General features: G+C 35.4%; 1 protein-coding gene across 12 annotated transcripts in view; it reads left to right on the top strand.

Annotated features, from left to right (window-relative positions):
- Positions 1-15,621, top strand: part of RNF13 (ring finger protein 13) — a 201,251-nt gene that overhangs the window by 60,115 nt on the left and 125,515 nt on the right. For all 12 annotated transcript variants that reach the window (XR_012014739.1, XM_072792309.1, XM_072792302.1 and 9 more), the window contains one exon: positions 13,031-13,160. Coding sequence is in view for 8 of the 12 variants with exons in the window: in XM_072792302.1 (XP_072648403.1) it covers positions 13,047-13,160 (114 nt within the window). In the remaining 4 variants the exon portion in view is untranslated. The remainder of the gene's footprint in view (positions 1-13,030; positions 13,161-15,621) is intronic.

Genomic DNA, 15,621 nt, shown 5'->3' with positions numbered 1-15,621 from the left:
ATTACTTTAAAAATTTTAAAACTTCTTTATTATAATTGACATGCTATAAACTGTACCTATATAAAATGTAGAATCCTTCTCTCCTGCTCCTTGCCACCCCTTGTTCCATCTTAATAGTTATTCCATCATAGTTTACTAGTTATTTCTGTCAAACATTTTCTTCTGTTTAATTTACTTAATAGTTTCTGTCCTGTAATTGAACACTGTTAATACAGAGTTGATCCCTGGAGTGGTTCTAGGAGCTAGATCTCAAAATGTGAAGTTTTGGTATTGGTTTGGTCATGTTTTTCATCATGAACACAGTTCTGAGCTCCTTGCCAGTGGAAGTGGAGTGCTAGCAATCCATGGCATCACAGTTCATCAGGCTATTGCTTGTAGGTTCATAGTGAGTTATTGTCAACTGATGTACATTCCTCGGAGCCCAAATGATTGCTCCTTTTGACCTTTATAGCAATAATATCTAAAAGGACTCTGGTGTGGGATGCAAACTTTTGAATGCTTTATGGAGAAAAAAACGACAGCTTGGATTTCTTAATTCTCAGCTCAAGATATGCCCTTTTTTCACACTTTTTTGATTGCACATTTTACTTCAGAAGAAAACATTTCATTTTTAAATTGTGAATAGACTTGTGAATTCTAAGACCTTATTTCTTGCTCATTAACTTTTTTTTTGGTACTAAAGTATTGTTCACTTAGAAAACTTGAACAAATGGAATCGATTTTGGTTAAGATTTCTGTGTATTTTCTTCTAGGCTTTTGTTTGGTATACATTATATAAATGAAATAGACTTTTTAAAGATTTTATTTATTTATTCATGAGAATACACAGAGAGGAGAGAGAGTGAGTCAGAGGGAGAAGCAGGCTCCATGCAGAGAGCCCGACGTGGGACTCGATCCAGGGTCTCCAGGATCATGCCCTGGGCTGAAGGCGGCGCTAAACCGCTGAGCCACCCAGGCTGCCCTGAAATAGACTTTTTAAGAGAAGTTTTATTTTTTTTATTTTAAAACCTACTGATAAATATAAAGAAAATAAAAACTATATAGAGTCCTACCACTCAGAGTTTATATATATTAACAAATTGTTTTCTTTTATAATATTTAATCATTTTTTTAATGTACACATAAAATACTTATAGTGTAAGGTCTTAACTTTTTTTTTTTTTATCATAATTAAGGGGTGGCCACATTCAGAGGCTCTGTAGAAGATTATACCAAGAGAGGTCATGTGTACATTCCTTTTACAAATATTAAGCACATAATACATGCCATGCACTGTTTAGAATTTTGTGATACATTGTAAATTAAAGATTCCTGTTTTGGAGAAGTTTATATTCTTGCAGCAAAGATGGACACTAAACCATAAACGTAACATTTAAGGAAATTATAATATATTGAAAGTACTGAGTATTATGAGAAATTTAAAAAAACATGGATGAGACCAAGAAGTGAAGCATGGTGGGTAACCAAAGGCAGGTTGCAGGCATTTGCCAAGGGAGAGAGTGTGGTGTATAGAAAAGAAAGCCAGGAATAGAGGTTGGGTGATATTTTATTTATTCTTATTTTATTATTTTTTTTAAGTTGGTTCCACACCTAGCGTGGAGCCCAAAGTGGGGCTTAAACTCACAGCCCTAAATTCAAGACCTGAGCTGAGATCAAGATCTGAGCAGAGATCAAGAGTTCAGGCGCTCAACTGACTGAGCCACGCAGGCACCCCTGGAGTGATATTTTAAAGAAGCAGTTATGGGACGCCTGGGTGGCTCAGCGGTTGAGCACCTGCCTTCGGCCCAGGGCGTGATCCTGGAATTCTGGGATTGAGTCCCACATCCAGCTCCCTGCAGGGAGCCTGCTTCTTCCTCTGCCTGTGTCTCTGCTTCTCTCTCTGAGTCTGTCATGAATAAATAAATAAAATCTTAAAAAAAAAAAAAACAAACAGTTACCAGGGGCAATGGTATAACTTGATCTGGTGTCCCATGCTCCTCCACAATTAACATAGTTGGCCAGATTTCATGCTTACCATTCAAATTGTATGGGTCGTTGAGCATGCTCAGCTTTTTGTTCAGAAATTCTGCATAAATTAGCGGGAGGACTAGAGGCTGAGATAATGGGTACGGAAATTGGTTCATTTATTCAGGCAGTTACTATACGTATAGAAAGCAAGTCCCCTGAAATAGAGAAACTGGAATGATAGCACAAATTAATATTTTTCCATACATTTTTTTTTCTTTTTCATTTTACTTGAGAAAGTTGTTCTGAGGATTGGTTGGGAAAAAAGTCCTGTCAGATACTCAACAGAGTACCTGGCTTAAAATTAAGTTCTCTACTGATGTATCTGTAGTGATGGTGGGGACTTTTGTATGAAGCATTCTAAAAAAATATTCTGGTTCAGGAGATTGATACTTTGAAGTATACTTAGCATGCTATTTTTGAAAACCTAGAAAACTGTTTACCATTTTTACTTAAATGATGCTTAGGATTCTGATATCCATGAAAGCAATTTAATTGTCAGTTGTCTTTTTCTTGTTTCCTGGGTGGCTTATGGCTGGTTGGCAACCGATGGCACTGGTGACAACTGTGATATTTGAGAGAATTATGAAGTATATTTTTGTTAGCATTCCTGTTTGTTTATTTTTTTCTTCCTCTAATTTGCACCCTCTACTCCACACCTCCCTGACTTGAAGTTTATGAATAATGACTTGATATGCGATTTGTCAACGTATGGTTGAGAACAGTGTTTTCCAAATTTGGCTTGGTCTAAGGATTCACTGGGAAACATTGTTTAAAAATTTTATCACAGGCCCCCAGTGATAAGTGTTGTACTGGACTAAAGTGTATTTTCCAAACTTTTATTGGTGATAAGCAGCTGGAGTACATGTTAATAATATGAGTAATACAAAAAAAAATAATAATATGAGTAATACACAATACCAGATACCATCTCATGTCCACTGAAGAAGCTGTTAACTCAGGTTGACTGAGTCTAGATTTTAACAGTTGCTTATTTGTTGACTTGCTTAGTGTGAGTGTTATCTTGGTAAGCAACTACTTGCCAGCTTTTATAACATTTCCATGTAGCCAGAAAAACAAACAAAACTTGTTTTCTTTATTTTTAAGATTATTTGAGGGAGAGAGAATGAGCAAGGAGAGTGGCAGAGGGAGAGAGAGAGGGAGAAGCAGACTCCCTGCTGAGCAAGAAGCCTAATGAGGGACTGGATCCCAGGATGCTGGGATCATGACCTGATCTGAAGGCAGATACTTAACTGACTGAGCCATTTGGGTGCCCCCCAAAAGTCTTGTTTTAAATGGCAGGCTGCTTTATTCTCATTTTCTTCCTTTTAAAAATGGTTAGATATTATAGACACAGTTGAATGCATTAAATATTTCTGTATGGTTTTGAGGAATAATGATAATGCAAACTCCCATCTCACCACAGGTTGAAATATGGGAATACTGGTGGCATCCTAGAAGCACCTTTTTCCTGATCACACTCCCCTTTTTTACCCTGGAGGGAGGTACCCATTGTCTAATTTTTATGATAACATCCTCATTTTTCTTTGTTTTTACTTCTTTTTTTTTTTTTTTTTAAGATTTTATTTATTAGAGTGAGAGAGAGAGAAAGAGCAAGAGAGCATGGAGAACACGAGAGCACAAGTGAGGTGAGGGGCAATGCGAGAAGCAGACTTCCCCCTGAGCAGAGAGCCCCATGCAGGGCTTGATCTCAGGACTCGATCCCAGGACTTGGATCATGACCTGAGCTGAAGGCAGATGCTTAACCAGCTGAGCCACCCAGGCGTCCGTTTTTACTTCTTAAATGTGAATCTCTGCATGATGTCATCTGTTTTGTCTTTTAAAGAGCTTCATATGAATGGACTTAAAATGTTTGCATTCTTTGTGGCTTCTTTTGCTTAGAGTTATTGTTGTGAAATTCATCTATGTTCTATAGCTGTTCATTTTCTTTGGTGTAGAGAATTGCATTCTGTGTACATACCACAATCGATTATTTCTATTTTTAATGCCTAATGGTCAAAATGTTTAGTATCAAAAAGGAGAATTCATTGTTTATTTCTGCATACACAAGAGAAGGGTATATGTTGTGGAAGAACAGGACATGAATTCTTTCACTTAACAGTAGAAATACAACCCTGATGCTCATACAGTTGATATTTGAAGGAAATGGTAAAATATTGTTTCAATGGGGGAAAAAAGTCAATGTGACTACATACTAAGTATTGGAAATAGTTTGTATAAGACCCTGAGGTAGGAAAGGTTGGATGTTTTGCTATTTGCTAACCTTTTGAAATGAAAAATTTGTAGATTTTGTTTCATTTGTGGGAAAATCAAATTATAAACCATTGTCACAGAATCTGAAAAAATTTTGCTTTGGTTGATGGTAATAGTTAAAAATTTTAGATGAAGCTCACTTTTTAGTTTGAATGGCTTCACATTAGAGAAGTTAGCTGGCAACCTTCAGTTTCCTCACAAAGAACTATTAGGCACCATATTTTTGCTTAAAAAGTTAAGCTTTGTTTTTTTTCCTTTGGTAACACTTTGCTATGTCAGCCTCTCAACCATTTCTTTAAAAAACCATGCTTTATGGGAATTTAGTATCTTACTAGTTCCCAGTTGTAAAACTCTTAGAAGTCATGATGCTTTTTAAGGAACACTATGAAATTATTGATGTTCTCAATTCATACAACAAGTAATTATATAATTTTGGAGGAAACATTACAGTACCATGTAAATATGATATACATATATGATCATTAACACATTTGTTGTTCTATTTTATGAAACGTGATTTGGCTATTATAAATTTTACAATGAAGGAGTTACCTAACAGTTCACTTATATTTTTCTGTCAGCACTTGCTATAACATATATTCTTTTGATGCATACATTTAGGAGAAAAGCAAATTGAAATTAGTATCCATTAAGTTTTTTTGCAAATTAGGAAAATATTACCATTATTTTAGCAGTAGAGTTTTTGGTCCGTTTTTGGAATGCTGATGATGTTCACAAATGTAACTTGAGAACCAATAGAATGTAAGCTTTTCAGAGGTTTTCCAATGAAGATGATTAGCTGTTTCAGGAGTGTCATTTGGCACTGAACTAGTTGATTTTAGGATGTGAGTAATCCTCAGAATTCAAGGTTGTTTGGAAAGTTGGTCTTTAACACTTATTAAATGCATCCTCATTTGTAAAATGAAGGTTTAGAATGTAATTTTGTGTAGATGAATTGTATGGTATTGTCATAGATGTAATGTGAGGGTAGGATTTACTGTGATGCTTGGGGAAGTTTTTAAATTTTGCAAATCCCAGACCAGCATTAGATGAGTAACTGGCATCTGTGCTCTTCAGCCATAATTAGCATATGCTAGCTAGGGTGCTCAACTTCTGAAAAACAAGGCTAAGAGAATAGTAACAAAATCAAGGATTGGTTCTTTGAAAAGATCAACAAAATTAATAATAGCCTTGAGCTAGATTTATTTATTTATTTATTTATTTATTTATAAATTTATTTTTTAAAAGATTTTATTTGACAGAGAAAGAGCAGGAGCAAGGGGGAGGAGCAGAGGAGAGGGAGGAGCAGGCTCCCCATTGAGCAGGGAGCCCCATGTGGGGCTTGATTCCAGAACTCTGGGATCATGACCTGAGCCAAAGGCAGAGACTTAACTGACTGAGCCACCCAGACACCCCCTTTAGCTAGATTTAAGGGGAAAAAAAGGCTTAACTAAAATCAAACATGAAAGAGGAAACCGAACTACCAATTTTATAGAAATAGAAAGGATTATAAAAGAATACTGTGAACAATTATAGAACAAAAACTTGGATAATGTAGTTGAATATACCACCTTCCAAGATTGAGTCATGAAGAAATAGAAAATATGAATAGATTTTATGACTAGATTGAATCAGTGTCCAAACAAGAAAAGCTCAGGACCAGATGGCTTCACTGGTGAAGTCTACCAAATATTTTTATTTTTTATTTTTTTAAAGATTTTATTTATTCATGAGAGACACAGAAAGAGAAGCAGAGACACAGGCAGAGGAAGAAGCAGGCTTCCCCTGGAGAGCCTGATGTGGGATTTGATCCCAAGATGCTAGGATCATGACCTGAGCCAAAGGCAGATGTTCAGCCATTGAGCCACCCAGGGCCCCTACCAGATATTTTTAAAAAGAATTATACCAGTCCTTCTTAAACTCTTCCAAAAAGTTGAAGAGGAGGGAATACTTTGTAACTCATTATGTAAGACCAGCATTATTCTGAAACCAAAGCCAGACAAAGATACTACAAGAAAACTACAGACCAGTATTTCTTATGAGTATTGATGCAGAAATCCTTAATCCTAGCAGACCAAATTCAACAGCACCATGACAAAGTGGGACTTACTCCTAGAATGCAAAGATGGTTTGGCATATGAAAAGTAATCAGAGTAATATACCATATTAACCGCATAAAGAAAAAAAATGCATGCTTATCTTAATGAAAAAAGCAATTGAGGGCAGCCTCTGCCCCCCCCTCCCCCGTTTCTCATGAATAAATAAATAAAATCTTAAAAAAAAAGAAAAAAGCAATTGATAACATTCATGATAATTAAGAATAGAAGGCAATTATTTTAACATAGTAAAGGCTGTATATGAAAAACTCACACTTGATATACTCAGTGGTAAAAGACTGTGAAAGCTTTGTTTTTAAGATCAGGAACAAGGCAAGGATGCCTGCTTTCACCACTTCTATTCTATATAGTGCTAGAAGTCCTAACCAGAGCAATTAGGCAAGAAAGAGAAATAAAAGTCATCCAAATTAGAAAGGAAAAGGTGAAATTATCTCTGTTTCTGATTTTATATATGTACGATCATGTTAACTATAAAGATTCTAGAAAAACTATTAAAACTAATAAATCAGCAAAGTTGTGGGATATGCAAACAATATGCAAAAATCAGTGAAAAAATCATCAAAGGAAATAATTGAAGCAATTCTATTTATAATAGCATCAAAAATAATAAAATACTTAGAAATGTTAACCAAGGTTGCAAAAGACTTGTACATTGAAAACTACAAAACATTGCTGAAATTAGACACAGATAAATGGATAGACATCCCATATTCATGAATTGACAGATGCAATATTTTTAACATGTCGGTACTGTCCAAAGCAATGTGTGGATTTAGTGTAATCCCTATCAAAATCCCAATGCCATTTTTTTTAACTGAAATAGAAAAATGTATCCTAAAATTCACATGGAATTTTCTTTCTTTCTTTCTTTCTTTCTTTCTTTCTTTCTTTCTTTCTTTCTTTCTTTCTTTCTTTCTTTCTTTCTTTCTTTCTTTCTTTCTTTCTTTCTTTTCTTTTCTTTTCTTTTCTTTCTCTTTCTTTCTTTCTTTCTTTCTTTCTTTCTTTCTTTCTTTTTTCTTTCTTTTCTTTCTTTTCTTTCTTTCTTTTTTAATTCACATGGAATTTCAAGGGAACTCAGCTAGCCAATAGACAAAGAACAAAGAGGTCTCAAACTTCCTGATTTCAAACCTACTACAAAGCTACAATGATCAAAACAGTATGGTTCTGGCATAAAGATATATGGTATATTGACTACTATATAGAGTTTTCTTGAGGTGGGGGCAAGAATGTATCTTAGGTAATATAAACTAATCAGAAAGTAAAATGAGAATTTGCCAATTAGAAAATTGACAGTTGTCTAAAGACGGGAAGCTAATTTCAGAGTAAATGTCTATATATGGGTGAAGTTCTGTCAACTAGTAGGCACAATTAAACATGATCAGATATTGTGATGATGGCTATACCTCTAAGAAACTTGCTTGGTAGTTCTCAAGGATTTCTAGCATATTTTCTACTATATACTTCCTTTGAAGAAATGTAGCCTCATTCTGATTTTAGGAATATTTAGAATGAGTATTAGAGTCATGGTCTGTTTTTGGTAATTATGGAGAGAGAGAGGGAGAGGAGGAGGAAAGAGAGAAAGAGGGAAGCTAGCGAAAGGCAGAGAGGGCAGGATAGAGGAAAAGAGGTAGATATTTGTAACTAGCAAGATTTTGTTACAAAAAAACCCAAGTTCATCTGCTTGTTGCTTGAAAAGCCAATACTCAAAAGACAGTTTGGATTGGAAAGGAATATGATTGTGATGAGCACTGGGTGTTATATGTAAATGATCAATCACTAAATTCTACATCTGAAACTTACAGTGCACTCTATGTTAACTAGTTGGAATTTACATTTAAAAAAAATATTTATTTATTTATTTATTGAGAGAGAGAGCTCGTTCAAGGGGCAGGGCAGGGGGAGGAGAGGGATAAGCAGACTCCATGCTGATGCCAGGCTCAGTCTCACAACTCTGAGATCATGATCTGAGCCGAAATCAAGAACTGGATACTTAACCAGCTGAGCCACCCTGGCGCTCCACTAGCTGGAATTTAAATAAAAACTTGGGGGAAATAAAAAAGGAAAAAACAAAAGGAAAGGAATATGAACTTTATTCAGGATGGCTTCAATTTTATTAGAAGGCTTTTCTGTGTGCTCTTTCTAAACATGGTTGTAAAGAAATGTCCTCAATAGAATGTATTCTCTTTGGGGGTGATAAAAGTCACAACAAGCAATACTTTATTTAATTCTGTTACAGAAGCTGCAGTAGTAGAATACATTCAAAGATAAGAGGCTGATAAGAATTGTAATGGGGAAGAAAGGTACATTCCCACCCTGCATACCAGTTAGGGGTTCTGGTTGACATTAACACTTTCAGTAAATGATTAGTAAATGAAGATACAGAGCTGGTGACAGTTGGGTGCATTCTTAGAAATCCTGAGTTGATCAGACCAAGGATACTACTAGGGAATAAATTGTTTAGGTTGGGCAGATTCTGAAGATTTTAGACTTTTTGCCACTTCTTTATCATTTACTTCTGTTGACTAACTGCCTGCCTTCCCCCCACATTGATTTCAAAATTATTTTCTTTTTTGACTTCTGTGAAATCAATCTCTTTATTTTCCTTTTCTTTTGACCCTTAAATTTAGGTATTCTGCAGAGTTTTCTTTAGCCCTCTTCTTTTTTTTAATTTTCACTTTTATATTAAAATCACTTTAGGGGATCCCTGGGTGGCTCAGTGGTTTAGCGCCTGCCTTTGGCCTGGGGCGTGATCCTCGAGTCCCAGGATCTAGTCCCGCCTCGGGCTCCCGGCATGGAGCCTGCTTCTCCTTCCTCCTGTGTCTCTGCTTCTCTCTCTCTCTCTCTCTGTCTCTCTCTCTCTGTGTCTGTCATAAATAAATAAATCTTAAAAAAATAAAAAAATAAAATCACTTTAGTTAGCACCTATTTGTTGATTCCTAAATCTCACTGTTTTGGGTAGAGCTCCTGACTTCTATTTATCATTATATGTTTATATGTCCACCGGAATATTTCACAAATGTTAAGTGAAAAAAATTCCCAAATTGTACTCATTCCACTAACTAGTTCTTCAGTATTTCCTCTTTTGCTTATTTGCAGCACCACCCAAACTCTCTTCCTCCTATGTTTCACTGCTGTTAAGTCCTTATATGCACTTTTGTATTTATTCCAGAGTTGTCTTTTTAAATCCTAAATAATCTGCTTTTACAATGAAGTAACTTAATCATTTTGTCTCAATACTGTAAGTATGTGTCTGTACTACGACATAAACCTAGGTCTGTCAAATACTAGATTTCCTATTTCTTGCCAGTTATTATACTACCACTCACTTCTATGACTTTAAAAAAACTAAGAGTGTGCCTAATAAGGTTTAAGAACAAGGGTATTTATTGCAGAGTTTATAATGATAAAAATTTCCACTAATACAGGTTCCATGAAATCTATTATAGCACATTCAGATGGAATGGCATGTGGTCATTGTACATTATGTTTTAAACCAGTAGTTTTTATTTTTATATAAACAAAGTCGTGCGTGGAAACCCAATGTATGAAATACCTTTAAAAAAAAATGCAGGGATCCCTGGATGGCTCAGCGATGTAGCACCTGCTTTCGGCCCAGGGTGTGATCCTGGAGACCCGGGATCGAGTCCCACATTGGGCTCCCTGTGTGGAACCTGCTTCTCCCTCTGCCTGCGTCTCTGCCTCTCTCTCTCTCTCTCTCTTTCTCTGTGTGTCTCATGAATAAATAAATAAAATCTTAAAAAAAATAAAAAAATTAAAATTAAAATAAAAAAAAATGCTTAAAGGGTATGAAAGCCCCAGAGGGCCTCCTTGACCTGTCTGCAATGGTTCTCAAGGAGATGTAGGTACAAGGTTGAAATTTTCAGTTTTTTCAGATATAGTTAATGAATTAGGAAAATATTCACAATATATGAAGTGAAAATAATACAGTTAACAAAACATGTGTATATATAGCATATCCTCAATTTTGTTACATATATATTTGAATGTTCATATAACTAAAAGAATGGAAGATTATACATCAAAATACAAATACTAGTTATTCCTTAATTTGGTGATTATGAATGATTTTAATTTTTTGTATAATTTTTACAATGAACAAGAACTATTTTGTAAATAGACGATAGAAACTCCAGAATATTATTTTTAAAAAGGCAATAAAAGAAAAAATAAGTATAAACAAATTTACTGCATATTGTTAAATACACATATATGCAGTCCCCCTCCCCCTTTCTTCCTCTTCCTCCTCCCTATCCAGAGTAAACGGAAAGAATCCAGCAGCTGGTGTGCCATGAGTATTGGTTTGAAGCTCTTGATAAGCATAGGGTCATTACCTTTTGAACATCAACCTGATTATTGATGTTATTGTCAGTTGGCCTTTAGAGTGTAGGTTTTGGAAGCTGCCTGAGTTTGAACCCCAGCTCTGCCATTATTCATTGTTTGGCCTTGAGTAAGTTACTTACCAATACCTAAGTTTTCCCCATCTATGAAAAGGGAGTTGTTAGGCTTAGATGAGTTTAACTCGATAACATGCTTAGAGAAATGCCTGGCTCTTAGTGATCAGTAATAGTTGTGGTTATTACACCTTTAGAGTTATTTTCCCTCTCCTTACACCAGAGTTGGCTGGGAATTCCAGAACTTTACAAAGAAAGTCATAGTTTTTACTCAGATTAAGTTTCTCAGGTTAGTAGTCAACATACTGCATATTCTTTCTAACAAGGTTTAGTAGTGACTATACCTTATTTTATAAGGATTTGCATATTTTTACGGTATGATTTCTGGCCAGAAATTATCTAGTGTGGTTGTGCTGGGAATCTCCAAGACTACCTGCAGGTTCAGTGATTTCCTAGAAGGACTTTCAGGACTCAGCATCTGGTTGTACTCATAGCTATGATTATTTGCAGTGAAAGGATACAAAGCAAAATTAGCAAAAGGAAAAAGGCACATGGGATAAAGTCCAGAGAAGACCAGATATAATCTTTTAACAGTCTTCTCTCAATGGAGTCACACAGGATGTGCTTAATTCCTCAGCACTGAGTTATGACAACACATGTGAAGTGACTACAGGGAAGCTCAGTGCCCAGGGTTTCTTCTACTGGGGACTGTTCCTCTAGGCACCCTCTGCCTAGCATGTTCAAAATTTCAGATTCCCAGAAAGAAAATATGTTTTCAGTATAACCACATTGGAAAGTTTGGACACAATGAGCTGTTCTTATCAGGGAATGATGGGAAGGAACCCTCCTGAAACCTAAGTTCCCAGATGACTGTGAAAGGCCAACCCTGTAAGGAGGTCTTTCTAAAGATCTAGGCTCAGGCCTGCCACGTTAACTCTTTCCTGTGCAGAGTATATTATATATTTTACCTAAGAAACTAATATAAACAAATATGTACTTTTTAAAAAAGTTTTATCAACAGGTAATTCACACATCATAAGATTTACCCATTTAAAGTGAACAGCGGTGATTTTTAATATTTTTATAGACTTGTGCGACCATTACCACAATCTAAATTTTATCACCTCAAAAAGAAACCCCATAACCATGGGCAGTCATTCCCTATTCTTAGGTGCTTACCCCTCCCTTGACTCCTACTGCAGCCTTCCCTCCCCCCCGCCCCGCCCCCATCTACTTTCTGTCTCTGTGGCATAGAGCTATTGTATAAATTTGATGGGTTTTCAGATTTATTTATTCTTTGGTCTAATGGCTTTGTAAGAAGGTAGTTCAAAAATTGTTCAGAGGTATTTCTCTTTCAGTGTGTCAGTCGGTCATAGTCTGAGTCTCTATGATAGTCTCCAAATACAGAGCTTTATCAATGGTAATCATCAAAATTGGTATTACTTGAGTTGGTGGCATTTAATGAAATAATTCATTATAAAGGCCCTTGTTGTTGCAAACTTTGTTCTCATCTTTAAAAGAGTACGTTATACCAATGGTGAGGCCTACCAAGAAAATTTAGTCCTAAACAAGGACTATTGTTTAGTTCTTAATGATATCTTCTTGTTGCAAGATAGATAAGGACTAGTGTAGAAAATTGGATGAAGTTGGAAAAGGTAGCTGCACTATTGCCATTAGGATGGAGAGAAGGAAGGTGGTATATATTGTTAAGAGGGAAAGGGCAAAACATGTTACCTTATAATACATGGCTACTTTTTTTTTTTACTTTCTCTAAGGTAGGTACAATATGCAAGAATAAATAAAAAGTAGATTTACCTGTAAAATTTTAAGTTCTATTTTATATATAAAAGATGTATAAAAATTCTTTAAGATTGTAAAAATTGTAAAGTGTTTTTTAGTTATTATTTTAATTGAAATCTATTTCCCTTCACAACTGAGTTAGTAGACAAGCTGTACTACACACTGAGAACTGTGGGAGGATATTTGTTTTGTGGTTAAAATACAGAGCTTAGTCACCATGAGTTATGTAGTTGTTGACTAACTGGATGTTTACCTAAATGTCCAAACCTGTGTAAATTCTTATGCTTTTGAAATATGTTTAATTTTAATGTTAACACGTTTGTATTTAAGGGATTTTTGGACATCGAGAATTAATATATGAAATGACTTGTTTTCAGGGGCAAAGCACCAGAACTCATTGTTACTTACTTGCTTGCCTTCCAGGTGATTTTACAGCGAAATGCTGCTCTCCATAGGAATGCTCATGCTATCGGCCACACAAGTCTATACCATCTTGACTGTCCAGCTCTTTGCATTCTTAAACCTACTACCTGTAGAAGCAGACATTTTAGCAGTAAGTATAATAAAATTTATTCATGTCTAAAAAGTATACTTCAGAGAAAAGCTTTTAAAAAGCCCTAAGTGATAAGACATTTACCTATAGAGGACCGTACTCATCTTTTTATTGCTTAATATCTAACATAAGATCTGACATACAATAAGTACCTGATTAATGTTGTTGCTTTTGAGAGTGTATATGCGCTTTCATGAGTGCTCATGCACACGAGTATCTACATGCTGTGTATTTGTGTAGAATCTTACTGTTTTTCTTGTAAATTAGTGTAGCTCTAATGACTTTGATAGTGATATTTTGAAAAATTATACAAGATGCTTATAGAAAATTTTTTTTTTCTTATAGAAAATTTCAAGCTCAGATTAACGTTAATAAGAAGGGAAGCATAATAATCTTGTCTTTGAGAAAAGTTTTTACAGAACATTGCTCCTCAAAATCTTAGTAGTTCTTTCTAGGTTGTCTTACTGTCCTCTATGCTGAGAAGTGTACATATTTTGTTTCTGATTTCTGTGAAGCCAGAAAAAGAAGAATTAACTGTGTGTGTATGTATGTATATCTCTACTCTAGGTATTATGCTAAAGATTTATAATTTTTAATTTCTGGGTATAAGTGATTTGCTTAATGACATTAGGTCATCCTAGAAACAGAAGGGCCAGAATTGTTGCTGACCAAAGCTTCATGTAGTCCTCAGTCATGTTTCTGTATGCTGTGGTACTTGGGGAGGTATCTAGGATCATTGCAGAATTTGGGAGAGCCAGGCTGGTTTCTGTATCCTAACTTTTGAATCTTAGCAATTCTACTCCCTATGAAACTCACCAACCTCTGTTACCCTCTTTAGTAGAGAACTAATTGATTAGATTTTTCTGGAATAGTCTAGATGGAGTAGAAGTAGAACTTGTAAGGACTAAGAGTCCATTGGCCTGCAAATTTTCCTCTAAATTGGTCCCCAAAGCCCTGGAATATTTTGGGGGTGACTTTTGAAATGAAGTAGAGGATTTATGGACTGATCAGTTAATGAAGATTCCCGTGAGCCTCTTTTTCCTTTGATTTCTTCCATATTCTCCCCTCCCAACTTTGTTCTTTGTAATATCTACCACACTGTCTTGCTTCTTTACTTTTTACCTGAAGTGGATTGTTATTTTATGGTTCAGCTATGTGATGGGCTAAATAAGTTTTAGGAACTACTCTAAAACCAGCTGTGTGATCCTAATCAAATTACTTAGCCACTGTAAGTGCTTCAGTTTCTTTATTTGTAAACTGGTATGTAGTAGTGATAATTAAATAAGGTAAACTGCTTAGAACAGTACCTAACACATAGTAAATGTTTTATCTTTTTTATCTTCATTATAATTATCATTCTCCTCATCCTTTACCCACTACCTCGAGCAGTATATGAGACTTCCTGAGGTGTTTTTTTTTTCTTTTTAATGTAGACACAATAAAATATTAGGCATAGAAGTACAGTCAGTCCTTGTGAGCAGTGTTCTCTATGTTTCAGGCCGCTAAATGTGTGGAATGTATGTCGATATAATCTAGGGAAGGAACCGTTAGTATGGGAGTTGTTTAAATGGAGGCTTTTATGCTGACACTAAAGGGTAGAAGGTTGATGGTGCAGACATAGCTGGAGGAGAGTAGATTGTGAAGGCACGTAACTAGTAAAAAGGGGAACTAAATATCAAGGCAGAGGAACTAGATGTGGTAACACAAGCATTATAAGGAAGTGAGTCAAGAACCAGAAAATGGTAGCACTTCCTTTTAATTGAAAGCATCCTGAAATCTGAATGTGTAGTAATACAGATTTAAATAAATTGGACATCAGGTTGGTCTATTTTGGACTGGTATTAGGATGCTGTTTTTGAAAAAATAAAATTCAGATGATTTTGTTTTTGGCAGTTGAATTCTCCCATTTGTTAATTCCCTGGCAATAGTATTTGTCGAACTAGTTAGAGTTCTAAGAGAATATGGAGGTGCTACTATAGTGTGTTGCTGACTTGTCAATAAGTCCCCTAGACCCATGAGTACCCGGAAGGCAGGATTGTGTCTTACTACATTTAGTTTCTAGTGCCTAGTGAGAGTTATACAGTAGAAATTCATTTTTTTTTAAAGTAGAAATTCAATAAATGTTTGAACCAATTAATAGCTTTTCTTTGGAGATTTCTTTCATATTTTCTTTTACTAGCATCTAGTCCTTGGTACTTTAGATTATTGTTGTTTCTGTTAGCAATTCATCCTCATCATCTCTTATCTCATCATTTCTCTCTTTGACCCAAAATGAAATGAGAAATTATTAATTATGTGGGTTTATATCTAGAAACATGAAACTTTAGATTTGGCAGAGGCATTACACTTTTGAGATAATCAGATGGTTGTTGTCTATTCTGAGGTACACAGGGTACAAGTGGCTAGTTAGCTTTGAGCTGTGCCATGATCTTGCTGAGAATTTGTATCCATCTTAATGTAG

This window comes from Canis lupus, chromosome 22 (assembly GCF_048164855.1).
Source record: "Canis lupus baileyi chromosome 22, mCanLup2.hap1, whole genome shotgun sequence".
In the NCBI taxonomy this organism is placed as follows: Eukaryota; Metazoa; Chordata; class Mammalia; order Carnivora; family Canidae; genus Canis; species Canis lupus.
Note: the sequence above shows the minus strand (reverse complement) of the source record. Positions and strands in the feature narration are given on the sequence as shown.